General features: G+C 48.0%; 1 protein-coding gene across 2 annotated transcripts in view; it reads right to left on the bottom strand.

The window, feature by feature from the left end:
* TIPARP (TCDD inducible poly(ADP-ribose) polymerase) overlaps window positions 1–14,962 on the bottom strand; it is a 31,578-nt gene extending 16,616 nt beyond the window's left edge. Inside the window, exons 1-2 of one of the 2 annotated variants that reach the window (XM_083739439.1) lie at window positions 14,401–14,962; window positions 10,594–11,536 (exon numbers count right to left, since the gene is read on the bottom strand). In XM_083739439.1, coding sequence (XP_083595565.1) covers window positions 10,594–11,536; window positions 14,401–14,665 — 1,208 coding nt within the window. In that variant the 5' untranslated portion in view covers window positions 14,666–14,962. Of the gene's footprint in view, window positions 1–10,593; window positions 11,537–14,145 lie in introns of both variants that reach the window. The other variant, XM_083739440.1, reaches the window with a different exon arrangement.
* Between the last annotated feature and the right edge of the window lie 4,970 nt (window positions 14,963–19,932).

Genomic DNA, 19,932 nt, shown 5'->3' with positions numbered 1-19,932 from the left:
GTTCACAAAGCCCTTTGTTCCCCTTTTCGCCTAGCAACAGTAACTATTTATATGCGGCAAAAATACAAGCCAAAGAAGTCCCCACCGCCAGTGCAACTCCTGGCTGTGAGCATCTCGCACAACACAGGATCCGGAGAGAAGGAAGAACGGGCTAGAGTCAGTTTTAGCTTCCAGGGCACTGGCAAACACTAGGCAGGGCACTGGCACCTCTCTGCGTGAAGTGACACGCATGCTTTGTTGCCAACGTTATCTGTCAAAATAATGCGCTAGCAAAGGAAATTTCTATAAGAGTTCCCGCTCCAGCAGGAGTGGGCCAGTGGAAAACTAGGTTTTGCAACCAGAGTGCACAAAACGGAGCTCCTTGCATAACAGCAAAGTCAAAACTCTTCTTTGCTATAATAGGTTGTTGTCGATATTCACCATTCACCATTCCAAAAAGCAAGAGAGTTGGGCCTAACCGAAAGGACGTTGGTTTTTCATGGCCGTGCAGCGATTTTCAGAAAAGAACGCTTCATTGGGCAGAGTAGCATGTTTTCTGATGGTTTACACAAAGCCACAGAAAAACAGAATATGATACTGGGCACAGAACTCTAAATTTATCTTTTTTTTAATGCACATTTTTAGTCTTCGTGGTGTATACATTTGCATAGATAAACATGAGAGACTGGGAAGTACCTGACAAACGATTCATAGCCAGGGGAGGGCTCAGGAAGATTTCAAATGGCCAAGACCTTGTTTCTGCTCAAAGATCACAGAATTGCTTGCTGCCTTTGAAAAAGGAGAAGGCCTTCCATTTGTGGAAATGTACATTATTTATATAGGATGCAGAATCCATCTTTTCTTGGCATAAGATTTTATTTAAGCCACAGTGCACAGTCCTGATCACAGGGTACTGAAAAGGCAGTTTCCCAAAGTTTCTGGCTTCCCAAACCTAACTTGTGTTCTTCAAAATGAAAAGAGTGCCTAAAAAGTGAGTATCTTTTTAAAAAAAGAAATCAAGGATTCCCAAAATCAGAAACACAAAAGGAACAGGAAGGTGTTAATACATTTCATTCGTTCAAATCCAAATCTGGCAAACACTGACAACTTTGGTCTTATAGCCTCTCTATAATATAAAGTCACTTTTCAAGTAGTCTCCAATCCAATAATAAAATGTTTCATTCTAATGATTATCCAACAGGCTGGTTAGTCAAGCTGAAAGAAATATACAAACTATTTATCTGCCCAAGGAATTCATAATGGCAGGAACACACTTGTATCAGAATAAAGATGGAGCTGGTTCCTCACATTACCAGCTCATGCCCAGATTTAGGCTGAGCTTCACAGACATCACCATATCAGTAAGGATGCACTTTTTGTGTGATGCAGGATCTGCTATAAAACCTCATACAGAAGGCAAGAGAAGCCTTCCCTAGGCTCCCAACTCTCCCAGGTGACATGAATTTATCCTGCTTGGGGATCGCATTTAAGGCATACAAATTACCCAGCCTTTCCCCATTCCACAACCTCTCACTACTTTTGCACAAACTGTCCGAAGGCCTTTAAGATTATGTCTATTTCCAAAGCTGGGAAACTTCTGTGTTAATAAACATGCTGGCCGCTTATCTCTTAACTTCTCAAACTGTGTCTTAGTGTATCTTTCCCACATAGGCACAGCCAAGCCCTTGAGCTGTGCCAGGCACCCAACCTGTCAGTCAAAGCCACCTGGCTGCAAACACCATAAATACAGAACAGTGATGCCTTTATTGCTGTGTCCCTTACCTTTGACCATTGACCATTGACAAATGCTAAGTGCCGAGTCTACAACCTGAGCAAGCTGATTCTACCTAGGCTGGGTGGGTAGTGGACTCTCACAATGATTCTTCCATAGGTTAGCTAGATCTTTCAACACTCACTCAGCTTCCTAAACAGGGGTAGCCAGTGGGCTGCACTCCATACATGGTTGAACTGCAACCCCACCACTGGTTGGCGCTTATGGGAGTTGTTGGTTGGACCCATAAAAACATCTGGAGGGCCTTCCCCGTCTTAAAAGTACAGTTCCATCTTTCCCCTTTGGTTCCTTATTCTCAATAAAATCTTTCCTACATTCAGGTTTGAGGTTGGATTCTGCAACAGGGCTAAGGGACTGCATTTCTTCCATGCACTTAGGCCTTTCTGCTTTATGGTACAAGATGTGTGCCTACTAGGAAAGCATCCTGTTCTCACAAGGATGGAGAAGTGTTTGTGGATGCTCCCTCGCCCCATACAAAATAACTGGCTCATAGCCCTAGTTTTTCCCTCCCAGCCAGAGCCTAAGGGGAAAGAGGAGTGGTGACATACTACTTGCACAGCCGGCCATTCTGGCAAAGGCAGAAGCGCCATTCCTTTTCACCCATGGCCAGTGAAAACCTCTGGCTTGGCTCTTTGGGGGATCAAAAGGCTGCACTCCTCTGCCTTACAGAGCACTCTTTCAGTTTCCTCCTCCTGTTGCCTGCTCTCCACAGTCACCCCTCTTAACCTTCTCAAGTTCCAGAAACCTCAATGCAACTGGCGCAGAATCTGTATATTCTTGGTCCACACGTGTGCCACGCCTTTGACCTTTCCACCCAAAGGCTACTGGAGCCAGGACAGAAGTAGAAGAGAGGCTGACGACAACTCAGTTAGCACAAATACCTTTGCAAATACTTGCCTGATTTTTCTCACCCTTAATTAAAGTCCATCTGTACCGAGACCTGCGGGTATAGGGCGGTATACAAATTTAATAAATAACAACACTAGGAAACCATTTACCACAAGCACAGTGTCCTGCAATAATAGAAAGTATAGGGTTTTTTAAAGCATCTGAACGTAACTACTGCCTGCTTCTGCACTGAACTCACTGAATGAGTCTCTAGGTGCTTTAAACAAACACAATGGAAACCACCCTGATTGCACAGAAAGGGAGCGGGCAGAAAGTCCCATTTTACCCCCAAAAGGTTGAGGAGCACAGAAACGTTCCTCCCTACCTCTCACTTATTTTCCAAGCACTTTTCTCCACAGCTAAGCTTCAACAGCAGCAGCAGCAAGGAGACACCTGCCCTGGATGAGAAGCGCTTGTGGGAAGGGGCGATGATGGTTCTGCAGCAACCGGGGCTATGGGGGGGAAGCAATTATCATAAACTGCAGAGACTGCTTCGGAGGACTATTAATCAAGGGTTAATAAGCCTGATTGGCTGCTGCTATTAGGTTTACCTATGTGCAGTTTCCTTTCCTGTGAGAATGGCACGGAAGGAACAGGATGACCTAGACCTGGAGCCAGGTGACAGCTGCTTCCCCCCTCAATCTTATCTGCATAGTAACAGGAGTAAACAGGAGTCTGCTGACAATTCCCCTGAAACTCCTCTTCTACAGCTTCCCCAGATCCACACAAGATAAATAGCCAATAGACTTGCTTCATATGTAAATACAGGCTTTGAAAGGGGTGGTGGGGAGGATACCAAGAATTCGCTGGAACTCGGCACACCAGAAATCAGCAGTCATTCACCTCTTTCTTGCTTAGATATTTTGCTTCCACCCCCCTCCATACATGCACCCAGCAAAAGTAAACAGCTGAGTGGATAGAGAAAACATCACAAAATTCATCTGTTCTTATTCAGAAGGGGAAGTTCTCCTTCATTTCGACAGCTGTGCAGATCACTCAGTTGTAACTTTCAAAAGCAAAGCCAAACTCCCATCTCCAGGAAGTGTGTTTGGAGCGGAAAAACATGCAGACTTAAAACAAGATGCTACAGATTTAAGAACCACTTTCTCCCACTTAAAATGTGAGCTGTGTTAGAAAGGGAGGGGGGAGAGATTCATAGTGCATGAACTTGATAATATTGGGCAATATTATTACCCACTTCTTTTCATGGAAGTTTTGAGGACACCTCAAACTCATCACCTGGACAGTAGTTCTATGTACCTTATGTTGCTAGAACAGCAATGAATACAGTTTGGAAAAGCTGATTGGCAGAGTGGAATAAAACAAAACCTGCTTGAACTTCTTCCAATGCAAGAAAACGAAACCAATAAGTGTTTCACAGGGAAGTGGACTTACAGGTGAAAAAATCTTAAGGTTGTAGAAAATTGACTTTATCACTCCAAGTGCATTTTTAAAAACTGTTCCTCTGTATAAGAATATGAGAAGTCCCACTAAGCAGAGAATTAGTGCAGCAAGGACAGGGTGGTTCACTATGTGCTAGTTTTCTACCTGCAGGCGAGTGCTTTCTGTCCTACCAACTCAGGAAATCTCAATTCTGCTGCATGTTTGTTATCTGTCTTGAGATGAGCATGGGGACCAAACAGCACTACAGCCAAGTGCTGGCCCCCCAAAATTAACTCTGAATTTCTGAAAACTAAATTTATAAGAAAAGAAAGGAAGAAGAAATAGAACAATGGCACTCTGCATTTGAAGAACAGTATCTACCCTATGTAGGGACGCAGGTGGCGCTGTGGGTTAAAGCCTCAGCGCCTAGGACTTGCCGATCGAAAGGTCGGCGGTTCGAATCCCTGCGGCGGGGTGCGCTCCCGCTGCTTGGTCCCAGCGCCTGCCAACCTAGCAGTTCGAAAGCACCTCCGGGTGCAAGTAGATAAATAGGGACCGCTTACCAGCGGGAAGGTAAACGGCGTTTCCGTGTGCGGCTCTGGCTCGCCAGAGCAGCGATGTCACGCTGGCCACGTGACCCGGAAGTGTCTCCGGACAGCGCTGGCCCCTGGCCTCTTAAGTGAGATGGGCGCACAACCCCAGAGTCTGTCAAGACTGGCCCATACGGGCAGGGGTACCTTTACCTTTATCTACCCTATGTATTTTTCCTCAGGTCCTTCAATATGGCGGGTATTTTAGAAGCCCATTACAGTGCATACTATAAGGGTTTTACACAAAACCAAGCCCCACTTTGTTTGCAGGGTCTTACTTCCAGGTAATTGGACAACAGCCCGAAGGTTCTTTACCTGATCACAAGGTCAGCGGTTCAAATCCCCGCAACGGGGTGAGCTCCCGTTGCTCGGTCCCAGCTCCTGCCAACCTAGCAGTTCAAAAGCACCTCAAAGTGCAAGTAGATAAATAGGTACCACTCCGGCGGGAAGGTAAATGGCATTTCCGTGCACTGATCTGGTTCGCCAGAAGCGGCTTAGTCATGCTGGCCACATGACCCGGAAGCTGTACGCCGACTCCCTCAGCCAATAAAGTGAGATGAGCGCCGCAACCCCAGAGTCAGCCACAACTGGACCTAATGGTCAGGGGTCCCCTTACCCTTACCTATTTATCAAAACAGGAACTTCTTTTGTAAGGGCCCCATGGAAATGAATGAGGTGTTAAGCAACAATAGGGGCACACATGCCTGCATTCCATCACAGCGAGCTTATATGGCAGTATTCCATCTTTACCCCATGGTAGACAGCAAAAAATAATGGATGGAATCCTGAAATTAAGGGGGAGAGGGAGCAGGTATCACACAATCTATCCTGAACTGTTTCTATGCCAGTTGGTCATTGTAAAAACTACTATTTAAGAACTAGTACCTGGGTTTGCTTTCCCCCCTCTTCCCTCCCTGTCCCTTTTACCTTGTGTGTCGTGTTTTCCAGAGTGTAAACCTGCAGGCAGGGACTCTCCCGTTTTTTTATCTGACTGTACACAAGCCATTCAAGGGAGCCCTTTTTGGCTGAAGGGCAGGGCACAAACACTCTATAAGTAAATGCGCATTTTAGAACAAGCAGGGGGCAATACTTATTGAAAAAGAAGCCATTTGTGAGCCACAGAGAAGTACTTTAGTCCCCAGGGGAGCCAATGGCTTAGGACCTACGAACTTACTTAGGAGCGCAAAACAATGACAATATTATGGACACAGAGCATAATGATGTGTCACTGTGCCATGTAAGCTGTATTCAAAACAAAGGAAGGGATAAAAAAAAAAGAACCCCCCTGCTGGTTACTATCCGAGACTGGCTGCAGCTTGTCCTCTCCTGGAACTGCTGAAACAGACATTTCCTTGTTGCATGCAAGCTTTATCGCTCAGCTTCTAAAGCTAGGCTGACCAAGAGAGATTAACAGCTTTAGCCCAACAGGGGTGGTAACCATGTGAACCAGGAGGCTCTGGCAAAACAAACTCAGGCACTCAAGGTGGCCAGGTGCAACAGGCTCTGCACCCAGTTGCCAGGAGACACAACATCTGAGGAGGAGAGGGGAAAGCCAAGTTGCATTGACCACAGGGCAAAGACTTGCAGGGGCCTCTGAAAGCTACAAGATTCCTAAGTCATTTTAAGTCAGAAGTAGCCGGGCTGCCTGGATTGACCAAACATCCAGAGTTCACAAAGGATCTCAGAAGTAGCCCAGCCTAAGCCTCTGCTAATAATTCTGGAACAACATCTGCAACAGCTGGCCCCATCCAGGCTTTGCTTAAACAACCTCAAACCAAAGAAGTGTCTGCTCTACTGTTGCTCCTAATGTTTAGCCTACATCCTTTTTTCATTTGAACTGACTGGTTCACATCCTACTACCCTCTGGAGAAACAGAAAACCATTCTGATTCATCGCCCAGGGTGTGGTTTTTTTATTACAGTATTTGGTTTTCCCCCCTAAGTGCCGATAGTTCTCTCCTTTCAGGTTTTGCTTTAATGACTAGTGAGCCATTGTGCGTAACGGGTCTCACTTGGGTCAGGCTTGCATTAGTTAGCATCCTTTTAAAGCCAAATCTTGCTGCCCATCCCTTCAATCATGCTCCTCACACATTACCTGTATGACATCAGGTGTAGGATGGGTGACTATGAATTGCTCCAAACAGGAAAGTCTGGTGGAGCCAAAGGCCAAAAGTTGTTTGTGTTGTAATTTTATGTTGTGAACCGGCCTGGGATATGTGGGTATACAAGTTTAATATAAAAATAAACAAAAGTTCCCAACCTTTGATCTAGATACCGAAGAATCACCTCAGGAGCTGAAGTTCTCTTGCCTCACCTCAGGAAACCATACAACCCTGTAAAAGAGGTTAAAGGCCAGGCATAGGCAAACTCGGCCCTCCAGCTGTTTTGGGACTACAACTCCCATAATCCCTCGCTAACAGAACCAGTGATCAGGGATCATGGGAGTTGTAGTCCCAAAACGTCTGGAGGGCCAAGTTTGCCTATTCCTGTTAAAGTCTGAATTATGTTTAAAAATTCCCTTACAACAACGAATACTACAAGCACAAGGAGTATGTGGGAAATGGGATTTTTCCTGAAAGAAAGCCTAGCAGCAGAAACAGTCACTGAAGTCCTAGTTTAAGATGGCAGCTTTTCCATCTTACATATAGGAAATTGAGAAGAAAATTTGTTGATGCAATGCAATATTTATTGGTATGAGGAAATCTTTTTAAAAGGGAACTTCTGTGACATTTTGTCTTCCCTGCAAATGATGATAAATGTTGGGCTAGAAAGAAACTAATTAGAACGTTGCCACAGTTAAGTTTAAAATCATGTGGGTGTTTCTACAGTACCTCACACATGGCCTTGATGCTGACTTGCAACTTGTGATTATAAAACATCACAGGCACAAGTTTTATTTGGAGGCAGATTTCTGTGGGTGTCAATCAATGAATGGATGGGTGGGTGAGAAGCCGCAATCAATGAACTTCAGTCCACTGATTTCAATGAGTCCATTCCAAATATGACTAATGTTGGGCACTGCCTGTAGCTTTCATGATGATCTTTACATGGAAGGTCTTTCCACACAGGGAAACTGCAACTGTTGAAGCAATGTCCTGGCTACAATTTAAGCAACAGCAAAAGTAATAATTTACACAACTTGGAAAAGTAATAAATCCAAAGTGACTCCACTTTGCTGCAGAACGAGCCCTTGTGTTCAGATAAGGGACTAGGGAAGATTAGCACCAGGTGCCGACTTGCAAGAAAGAACAGCGTTTTATCTAGGTTGTGACAAAACAGAATGAAGGTTTTTTAGATCTACTCCTGCTGCTCCCAGATTTCAAAGCAAAAGTTCCAAACTCTGGATAACCACAATGAAACACAAACAGCTCTGAAGCATTAAGAAGAATGCTTTTGGCACACAAACAAAAATGCTACTTGAACCACTTATTCAGGTTTAGTACTGCACAGTCTGAAGCGAGATGGAGAGATTATCAGGCTCATTATTTACAACATGTACATTATGGATTCCTCAGACCCAAGCCATCCCCAACAGAAGTTCATCCAGCTTCTCCTTGATGCCAGATTGAGAAATTCCACAACATCCTCAGGCAACTGTTCAACCACCCAGCTGTTCCTGCTATTAGACAGGCCTCCCCCCCCCCCGCACCTCCCAACTCTGCACTTCTTGCAACTTAAAACCCACTGCTGCCTCCGTCCCTTGTTAGCACAAGTCCTGAAGGAGTTCCCTTGCTGCCTCAGTTCAGCAGCACATGCCAGAGTCTGGAATTTGCAGGCAGCGCCTGAAGGACCAGCCTGACAGCACAAGCAACTCAGCCAGTTGCTTGGGGCAACAGTGGTTTCTTTACAGATGCCAATGAGGCAATCCCAGCAGGATGCCCCAGGAGGCCTTGTGATGTCACAAAGGATACCAGGGAGTCACGGCAGTGGAGCTACTTTGAATGGCAAGGAGCCCAGGGCTAGGGCTGAATGCTTGTAGAACCTGCCTTACGCCTCCCAGCCCCCACCCATTTGCTCTAGTTGCAACTACTTTGCGTGACAAGGGATTGGCTCATATTTCAAAAGTGCCAGAACACCCTAATTGGCACAGTTCCTTTGGAAGGATGCAGGTACACAGACTGAATCCGGAACACTGTGTGTTCCTTCGCAAGAGCCCAGGCATGTGCAGTAATCAAAGAGATGCAGCAATGCCACCTTGACAGGAAGGCAGCAGGGGAGGGAGAGAGGGAGAAAGAGAAGGCATATAGTTTAGCTTCCAAGGGCTTCTACTGGCAGCCTTTGCAGGCTGGCTAAAAAGAGGACATTCCACAATTCTTTCAGCTGTGCAAGATAGAAGGAACAACTGCTCCGTTGACATTTTCTTCCATCCTGTGTGCAGCAGCAAGTGGCACAAAAAAAAGGAAGAAATCCAAGCAATGTTTATTATTCGGTTTCCAAAACACAACCGTGCCAGCCAGACCCCAAATGGTGGAGTGAGTGCTCCTAGGGGTGGTGGTGTTTTCCAAACACACATCTTTTGGGTTGGTGGCTTGGCTGTGGATCGAGGTGGTTGAGCTCGCTTTACAGATGTTATGGGACCACCTTGAAAATATGGTGCGACCTCCTCCCACTTGGCTCTTCTCAAGGATGTACTCCATTTACACAGAGCTGTATGTGTCAATCACCAACTCGGCTGGGTCTGAAAATAACCATATATCCTCTGGAATCAAGAGAACAGATTCACTACGCCTTTAAAAACATGTACATGGGCCAGCTCTCTTTGATCAGCCTGGTTGAGTTTGATCAGCCTGGTTGAGTTTTTCTCCTAATACTAGAAGTCAGGAAAACCCAATGAAGCTGAATGCTGGAAGATGCACAGATGACAAAATACTTTTTTCCCCTTTTTATATGGCATATGAACTATGGAATTTGATCCCAACAAGAGCCACTGACTGTCTTAAAAGTGAATTTTGAATTCATGAGGAATAACAGTCTCAGTGGCTACTAGTGATGGTGACTAGGTTCTATCTCCATCAAGTTTCCATGTATCAAAGTCAAAGAGAGTGCTGTTGGGTTCAGCTTCTGCTTTGGGGCTTCTCATAGACATCTGTTTGGCCATTGTGATACTGGGATGGGATGGGCCACTGGCCCGACCCAGCGGGCTCTCCTTTTCTTCATATAGGACAAGATTCACTCAAGAGTAATGTGTGGATTCTCCCCTTCCCCTGTAGACTACTCTTCCAGTGCGTTAAGTTTAGTCCACTTCTCTTGTGGCAAGTGTGGATACCAAGGGTCTGTAGTTACTCTGGACTAGTTAATACCCAAGATTAAAGTCCAAACGCCATGGCTGTTTACATGCATCAAAAGCACACTTCTACTGCCCCTAAGTTTTAGCAAGATCGTAACACAGAAAAAACACACCACTTACTTGCTCTTCTATTTCCTACTGTCTACTCAGCCTTCTTACAGTTCAAGCACATAGGCCAATCACCCTTCATCAGATGTGCATCCACATGCTGTGGTTTAGAAGCACCCTCTCAAATCTAGCTGGGCAGTTTCCATTGAGGTCCATGAATGCTGGGTGCTGGACACAATGAAAAAACCCCCAACTATGCTGTTTGACCTACAACTCCAAGCATTCTTGAACTTTGGTCATGCTGGGTAGGGGCTGCTGAGAGGTGGAGATCCCAAAACGTGGATGGCCCCCCAGCCCTGTTTTAAATGAAAGCCTGTTTAAATTGGGCTGTTCAGTTATCAGCTCACCTGAGATTACATGGGTACTTTTGAAGAGATTAAGGGCGTGCCACCTAAAAAGCTACTAATTAAAAGTCAGACAAAGGAATTTTAGTAGGTCAATAATTCAAGGTAATAGAGGCTATATGCAAGAATGCACTTTCGAGAAAAGGGTTCCCCAGTCTTGGCTAAGATTCCTTTACATTTAGCACAATGACAGTTAAGGCAAGAAGGGCATCTTATCACTCACCGGTATCTCATTTTGACTTTGTCGTTGTCCGGATTGCAGTAGAGCCTTTCCATTTGCTCCTGGGAGTCAGTGGTCACACTCTGCCACACCTGTGTGGCTGTCCTCCTGACCTGCCAGTGGTAGGGCAAGACCGTGTGGTGCCTGGGGCAATCGCTGCCGAGGAGGCAGACCCCCTGCAGAAAATCCACGCAGATGTCCACCCCGTCCTTCTGGTGGGTGTGATATTGCAGCTGGTTCAAGAGTTCAAACACAAGGTCGAGGGACGCCTCCTCGCTTTTGTCCTGGAAAAGCCCATCTCCAAACTTGTCCACCGGATTCAAGTGGCATTGACCCATGAAGCTGCTGTTGTTGTCCTGGAGCACCACAGGATAACCTTCAAGTATCTTGTCAGGGCAGGAAAGAAAGGCAGCAGCATCGCTGGAGGCAGCATGCAAGGAGTGGTCCTGGAATGGCTCGCTTGCAGAAGAGGTAACTGAGGGGAAACTCTGCTCCCCAGGCTGGGCCTCCTGGTCAGGAGACCCGTCTGATATTTGTCCTTGAATGTCCGAAGTCCCTGCCACCAGAACTGCCATGCTGCTGTCCGGCTGAGCGCAGGGAGCCGCGATCCCCAAGACCTTCTTTGCGAGAGGTTCATGCAAGTTGCTACGGCTGCTCTTCTGTCCTCTGCGCCGGAGGAATGCATCCAGGGCGCCAGACCCCAGCAAGGTGGTGATGATGGGCCGCAGAGCCCTCAGTGCCCCTGTGTCCAGCAGCTTCTGCACGTCCTTCTTTTTGAAGCAAGGCCTGACTGGCGGGATCTTTCCGGAGATCCTTGCCGGCATAGCAAAGGCCTCTGAAGGAGCGGAGCCCGGAACCTCCTGGCAGCAGGCCGGCTGAACTGCGCAGGGAGGTCCCAGTTCGGCTTCCATCGTTTTGAGGGTCTCCTTCCGAGTCACACAGGCGCCTAGGGCAGAAGAAAGAAAGAAAGAAAGAGGTTAACCTCTCCCTTCTAGCAGGGATCAGGGTTGACACAAAAATCACATCTCCCACACCCCCCCGAAAAACACAACACACCCGTTTACAGCATGTGAGCAGTCCTTAGCAAATACATTATCTAAAAACACCAACATTTGTTTCGCCCTACCTCACTTACATCCTTGGAACAGAGTGGGATCTACCTTTTCTTGTTTACTGGCAAAAGACTGTGGCTCCTTCCTATTCACACAGATGGAAGTCTTGCTGCTCCTTTCTGTCTACCAAAGACCCATGCAAACAGACTCTCTCTCTCTCACACACACACACACCCCTGGAGTGTCAACTTTGGAATAAAATATTGGGGGGGATGTCCCCAGGTAAGCTCTGCCCCACATAATTGTTCACAAGACGCAACACATGAACACCATTTGATTGGCAATGCCCATCGACTTTGGCAGGGGCGGGGCTGGCCGCCTCAAATATTTTATTGGGGCAGGGGCAAAGGGACCTCTGCCCCAGGAGTTGGTTCCCATGACACACACACACCCCACACCTATGCCAACTGACTTCCCAAACCCCGTGCCCACAGATACATACACAGACTCTCCCTCAGGGAGATCTCTCCCACTCACGGCACCCAAGTCACTGGAAGTTGACCGGATTCCGTGTGCAGCTCAGAACCGAATGAGTAAGAAGAGCATGTGAGAATGCGAAACTGTCCTTGCAGCGGCTCCTCCCCAGAAGGGCGGATTCCTCAAGAGAGACCTTAGGAGAAACGCACATCCCTCGGGTCGCCCTGCGCGCCGCCGCCGCCGCCCCACTTGCGGGTTAGGAACTGCCTCGTCATTCCCTCTCCCGAGCCTCTGAGGTAGTTTCGCATTCCCACAAACAGCCAGTCATCCGGCCTGAATCACACGCACCAGCCGCTTCTGACTAAGCAGCGAAGGAGCCGACAAGCTGCCCTGCCACCTGCAGGACTTTCTCCGGCACTGCAGCTTCCAAAAGGGGGGAAAAGTTTTTTTGTATGGGATTGGGCACACATACACAGAAGCCACGATGCTCAGCGCCTGGGAATATTTTAATTGGAAGATAAAGAGCCGCATTTCCAGGTGGTTAAGACAACTCTCGGTTTGGGGTATCTACATTGCTAGAAAGGACCCTTACAAGTTATATAGTGTGTGCACAGAGGGTTGGGGGATACAGAAAAGTATGAATATATATTTGAAACAGATTTAGACTGGCTTCTACAAAGGAACATCTATTAAACTGGTGCAATATTCAGGGACTTCTTACTGCTCGTGAAGCCAAGGTTTGCTTTATACACATCTAATAAAACTAATAATGTTTTTATTAGGCATATGCCGCCCTTCTGACTGACTGGGTTTCCCCAGCCACTCTGAGCAGCCCCCAACAAAATATTAAAAGCACGACAATATATCAAACATTAAAAACTTCCCTAAGCATCTGGGGGAAGGTCTACCTATTCTTCCGTTTTCATCGTGGAACAAGCCAGCCTTTATTTACTTGCAGATGAACAGCATTTTTTTCAGGAGAAGCTTACTCTGCGCCAGGTAAATGTGTCCTGACATACAAGAATGTTCTCAAGCCAGTTACGGCCAAGTCAAATCTTTCTCAATTTGTCTACTCAGAAGTAGGTCCTATTGAATTCAGATTAGGACTGCAGTTTAGCCTGCCTCCCCACCCCCACCCCCTTCAGTGCAAATCCCTCAGCCTGGCAGTCCGTGTGGCGCTTAAAGCCAAGGATGACTCCAGCAAAAAAGGAAGTGCAGAAAAGACACTGTCTCCAGTTCCTTGAGCTCAACGGTCACTCACTTCCCTTCCCTTCCCTGCTTTGCAACACCAGGATCGAGGAAGGTCATCGAGAGGTTTTTGCCCAAGCGATAGGAGGGGCACCACCTTCCGAGAAGCTCTATTGTTTGCAGGGGACAGAAACTCAACGCGGATTAGTCACCCCCGCACACAATTGCCCCGAATGGTGCAACAGGGGCGATCTGGATACTGCGATGTGGCAGTGGTAGATGGCCTAATCCTGGCAGCAGCGCAGTGCGCGACCCTTCCAGATTAATGAATGCACAATACTGAAAGCGTGGAAAAAACTCTTGGCAAGCCTGCAATGAGCCGAAGGCTCCGCTCCAATTCCTGCGCAAGGCGCTTTGGTTTCATTCACTGGCCGGGAAGCCCGGAGGGGGAGTCGACAGCTCTTCCGTTTTTTGAAGAGTTGACTGGGATCGACCCCCCTCCCCCTCAGTCTGCTTCGGCCAGGCCCTTTAAGTCCTCCCCTCCCCCAGCCCCGATGTACTCACCCCACCTCCCCGGACAGAGAAGCCCCTGGGGGACTGCAATGCACACCAACTCCGAAGCACGTCCCGTGGAAGTCCGCGGGACTCCCACTTCGGGGGGAAAAACACGTCTAGGGTCGCCCTTCAAGGCTGCAATCCACTCTTTCCTTGGAAGTAGGACCCGCAGTATCCGATTTTTATTTTTTAAGGGGCGGGTGCGTGGGGCGAGCAATCGCAACCCAGTCCTTAATTTTGGAATTTGCGAGGTTCTTTTTGAAAGGGAGGGAGCACTTTTCACCTTGCTCGCCCGTTTGCTCTGCAACCCGGTCCTTGTTCAGAAGCCCAGCCGCACTTGCATACAAGAGCGCTCGCTTCCAAGTTAAATGCGCATAAACAAAAAAATCATCTCAGCAAGAAAGGACTTTCCCCCTTTAAAAAAAAAAAAATTAACACGCGAAGGAGCACCAAATCCTCTTTAATTCAGCGCCCCTCGACAAGTAGCTTCTTCATTTCATTTTTTAAGCAAGGAAGCAAAAGCTTCGAAGGAAGTTACCGGAGTCTGTTCTTCGCTTCGCCTCTCCGCTGGCCGACTGCAGCAAAGGCGACCGACCCCAAGGCGAAGCAGCCCAGCCCGAGCCGAAGGGCAGCTGCTGGTCCGGCGTCGACGGAGCAAGGGAAAGCCGGCAGAAGAGGAGACGGAGGCGGCGGCAGGAGCAGGGGCCCCGGCGTCCCTCCTTCCCCGCGTTCAGCCCGCTCTGCCCCCGATGGCGGCGCACCTCAGGCTCGGGCAGCGGCGCTCGCTCGGCCCCTTCCCGCATGTGACCCAGCGGCGCCCATTCCCCTTGCAGCTCCTCTCCACCTCCTCCTCCTCGCCCTTCGTATTCCAGCGGCGACTGCTTCTCACATGTTCCTCTGGAGCCGTTTTAAGTACCGCTTCCTGAAAAGCCCTCAGCCTGGGCAGCTGCACCGTCGGGGGGTGGAGCTTTGCATGCGAAGCGAAGCCTCGCCTGCCTCCCTTCCCTTTCCCCTCCCCCCTGCTTTTATTTGCAAAGCTCTCCCTGACTCGCCCAGCCGCGCCGTCAGTCCGGGCTCGCATTCCAAGCCCGGCTCCGCCTCCTCCTCTTTCCCTTCGCTTTGCTGCCTCGCCTTAAGCCAAGCCCACCCAATCAAGGGCGGGCGCGGAGGAGGGACTGGCTGCTTCGCTTATTTGCATAGCTGGGATTCTAAACTCTGTGGGTGGGGAGGGGGGAAGGAAGCGAGGCGCGTGCACTTGTGCGCGTTCTCACGCACACCCGGAGCGCCCTGGAGAACCGGGACCGCTTGCATTGCAAGAAAAAAGGGGCACTTTGTTCCGGGCAGGGCGAAGTTGTTGCACGGCAAGAGGCGCTGCAGACACGTGCAAACACACTCACACACCCTCGTCGCCCCCCTCCCACGCACCCGCCCCTCTTCTTCCTAACCCCCCCCCCCCCGCGCACACACACCCCCTGCGGTAACCCGAGAGGCGCCTTTGAACCGAGCACTGCGAGGAAACTGGGCGTGGGAACTGGGGGCCGCGTCGTCCTGCGCCGCGATTGGGCAATCTGAGCTTGCCGAGCAACAGCCCCGGGTCGGATTTCGGGGGAAACGAGAGTGAAGCATGTTAGTTTCTGTCTTCGAGCTGGCGAGGGGGAAATGGGAAACGGAGAATTGGAGCGAGCGACGGGCTGTTGCTGTCACCTTGACATATTGAGGAGCTGGCTTAGCAGAAAGCTGTCTCCCCACCTAAACCTCCCCGCCCCCCCAGTTAAATCTTCTTTTTATTGCCATCGCCATAAAGCAAGGAGCCGGGCCAAAGAGGGTGGGGACGAAAGTCGAAGCTGAGAAACGGCTTCGAGAAGAGCGATTCCGTGCAAGGAAGTTGTTCGTGAGAAATGAATGAGCAGATTTCATATTCGCTTTTGGCACACAAAGACCCCCCCGAGCACTGATGACTAGTTGCCTTGTCCTGTTGGGAAGTATCGAGGTGCAAATACGAAAGGGGTAATTTAATCGTTATTTACTCAACGCACCTTCCCGTCTCATTCATCTCCTAGTACAGTATTTACATAGAGAAAGCTGCGGGGTTGCTATTGCTTTAATCGGCAAAGTATCTCTGGGATTGCCATTGAATTTCCCTCGCAGCAAAATCCCTGTGCTGGAGGCCTACAGAACCCCCATTTTACAGAGAGGGAAACTAGAGGATTGCAGGTGTATTTCCCTGTAAATTCCATTGGACCCGGTGGGGTTTACTTCTAAGTAAATATGTATAGGTTTGCACTGTAAGGGAGTACTTGGAAGTAAGACCCAACATTCGAGGATAGCCTTCAGCATGAGTTACAGTAGAAATTAAATTACTGTTAATTATTAAATAAATAATTAAATTTGTACGAATTAAATTCATCCATAGATCTCAAGGTGGTTCAAAATACCTCATAAAAATGAGAACAACTTCCACAAGCCAATAATATACACACACACACCCCCCATACACACACACTACAGTATATTATATCAAATGCTATATTTTCCAAATTATTTTTATTGATTTTCCAAATTATTACAAATCAAACCGAATTACTTTAATACAGTTTCTTAAAATTAGGTTTTCCGCTCTTGTAGCAAACATATGCAGAGTGGGTGTATCAGGTGGGCTGTTGCCCTGGGTGCACTTGGAGTGGGGGGGGCCTAAAACAGGTGCCCTCCCAGCAGAGATCTGGCACGCAAGGGCCTGCTCCTCCAGGGCGAGGGACGGGCTTGTGGAGGGTGAAGCTCATGCCCCATCTGGTGATGAGGGCCTGGCGATCATGAGCGCACACTCACCTTGGGCGCTGGTGGAGGTGCCCAGCTACTCCTAACGCAGCTTTTAAAGGCAAAGGCCCCCTAGCCAAACGGAAAATGGCAACCCTATAACTGAATAGATTGCATACTTCTGCCGCCCCCTTTACAATTCCTTACAGGCTTTGCTCTACAGTGGTACCTCGGGTTACATACGCTTCAGGTTACAGATTCCGCTAACCCAGAAATAGTGCTTCAGGTTAAGAACTTTGCTTCAGGATAAGAACAGAAATCGTGCTCCGGTTGTGCGGCAGCAGCAGGAGGCCCCATTAGCTAAAGTGGTGCTTCAGGTTAAGAACTGTTTCAGGTTAAGAACGGGTCTCCGGAAAGAATTAAGTTCTTAACCCGAGGTACCACTGTACTGTATATTTAATTTGTGCATTAAACTTTTACCTGCAAACAATGTCTGTTGATTCTGGGTGGTAAAAAAGAAAAAAGAAAGGCCACATTTTGAAGTCAACATTTTGATTGCATTTATTAAGAAGAATGAAGTTAGCATTTTTACCATGCCAGTCCATGCGACACTTGTGTTTGCTCGCTTTCGCCACCACGAGGCCCTTCCTCGTTGTTTTTTTTAAATACATGGTGTACATATTTCCTCTGCTTTTATGACTGAGGAAGGCAAATAGTGTGTTCTCTTTCCCCTTTAACTGCCACCTTTCCATCATGCTCCTTTTGCGTGCTGTGACCAGCTTGTTGTCCCTCCCTCCTGCATGCTTCTAGCATCCTCTGTTCTGAACATTATGCTCAGCAGTGACATTTGAACAAATATGTCAGGTCTACCTGGCATTTTACCCTTATGAACTGTCAGGCTGTATGGAGAGGCAAGCAAGGAGATCTGACACATTTGTTCACATGGCCCTGTCAAGAACACTGCTGAGGACTTGGCAGAAAGGTAGCTGTCAGGAGGCTTTGAAAAAAAGGCAATTCACCTGTAAGCTTCTGGGGAAAGGCAGCTATTCAGCTACAAGCTGGGCGGGAGAGAGGTGGAAAACTATTTCTGCTGCTGTCTGTCAAGGGGGCTGTTAAGAATCCGTGGCCTTATCATTATCCATTCTCTGCCTCTCTCTCAAGATGACTTACAGGCAGAATACTTAACCAAGTCTTCTGGAAAGGATATTGTAGAGCTGGGAAAAGGTTCGGGAAACTGATACAGGGGATGGAGCAACAACTTCCCTTGGAGGAAAGGTTGTGGCATTTTGGACTTTTCTGTTTAAAGGAGGGGCACAAAAGCAGCGGCACAAAAGAAGTGTTGACAATTATACGTGGAGAAAGCAGATAGGGAAATGTTTTTCTCTCTTGTAACGCCAGAACTCGTGGACATCCAGCCAAGCTGAGCATTGGGAAACTTGGGACAGATAACAGAAAGTACTTATTCACGCAGTCTGTGGAACTCTCTCCCACAAGAGGCAGCGGGGGCCACCAACCTGGACAAGGCTAGACAAAGTCATGGAGGATAATATCTACTGGCTTGATGGCTGTGCTTCACCACCAGAGCCCACCTGCTTCTGAATTCTAGTTGCTGGAAACCACAGGAGAGTTCTGCTGTGTTCCTGCTTGCAGGTTTTCCACAAGCATTTGGTTAGCCTCTGTGAGAACATGATGCCTGGCCAAATGGGCCATTGGCTTGATCCAGCAGTTCTTAAACTTAGGTTCTTAAACTGTCTTTTGGCATAGCTCTGCTTCTCCTTTACACCTGCGGGTGTGGCAGTAGATGTTCTGGACTGTTGCCTCGCCTCGGTAAAGGACTGGATGAGAGCCAACAACCTGAAACTCGATGGATACAGCATTTGTATAGTCAATCCTGACCACATCTAAAAGGAGACCATGAGAAACTTCCTACGTATCGTCTGAAGAATACCTGCATGAGAAGGAAAACCATGCACTGCAGATTAAAAACCCATCATCTGCGAGATTGGTGGCAGTTGGCTAACATATCAGAATTGCAAAAGGTACAATCATACCTCATGTTACGTTTGCTTCAGGTTGCGTGTTTTCTGGTTGCGTCCCACGGTGACGGAACGGGTTGCTTCCGGGTTTCACCGCTCACGCATGCGCATAACGTCACACGCATGCGCAGAAGTGGCGAATCGCGACCCGCACACGTGCAGACGTGGGTTGCGTTCTTTTCAGGTTGCGAACGGGCCTCCTGAACGGATCCCGTTTGCAACCAGAGGTACCACTGTATTTTAGAAGTGCCTCTCATTTGGGATGGAAATCACCTGTGTAATTTATTTCTGGAGGACGGAGGGCGAAAGCTTCTGTGTGTATGTCCTGTGAACCACTAAGAGGAAGAAGCATGTTTCAAAACTTCCTGCACCATCGGTCTCACCATTTAAAAACACAGATGCTTTTGTCCTGGCTGGAAACAGCGAGGCATCTCAGGGGAGTTCGATGTTATGTTTTGCAGGCTTATTCATCATCTTGACCTAATCAGTTGGAAGACTTGGTGGCAGAGCAAGCCTCTGGAAATGGAACCAGAGAGATAAGACCCACATCTGTTCCTGCATTGCAGTAGAGGCCTCATATTGCAGCCCTCAAGATCCATCTGTCTCACCCACCACGCAAGGCTTTGTGTATGGGCAGACGTGCACTTGGAGACGACCTTCAGCTAGGGAATGACTTCAGGAGGAAAACAATACACCGGCCATGATTCACAAGAGACAGTCATCCGAACTGTATATCAGAAAACAAGCTTCCTCCTCCCCCGCAAAACATTAGCAGCCGCTCCTGTCTGCCTGTGAACATGCAAGTGCCGTGCACTGATGTGGTTTTCTACCACCAAAGCACAGAAACAAAATTAGCAAGAGGAATGAAACAGAGAGAGGCTTCCAAGATCCTTGCAGTCTGGTGTTTTCGCAAGGGTGGAACGTGGGGCTGAGCTAACACATTCGCTGAAATGTCCGTATCTAAATACAGTTTACATGCTGGGTAACATCTATATAGTGCTTCCATACCTTTCAGCCTTCTGATCTGAGCACTCTCCTGTACTCTCCTATGAATGGAATAAAGGAAAAGATACTGAATTGGACAACTGGTTCATACAGTTCAGCATTATCTGCACCGACTGGTCTTAGGTCTCCACAGTTTTGGAATGGGGTCTTTCTCAGTCCTGTTTGGATATGCTGGAGATTAAACCTTGGATATTCCCCATATACAGCCTGTGGGAATGTTGACAATAGTAGGAGAGGATATATTGATTAAATATTATCCTTCCTCACTCACACTA

The sequence above is a fragment of the Podarcis gaigeae genome (genome assembly GCF_964106915.1).
Source record: "Podarcis gaigeae genome assembly, chromosome: 5".
Classification (NCBI taxonomy): Eukaryota; Metazoa; Chordata; class Lepidosauria; order Squamata; family Lacertidae; genus Podarcis; species Podarcis gaigeae.
This window is presented reverse-complemented; position numbering and strand designations above follow the sequence as displayed.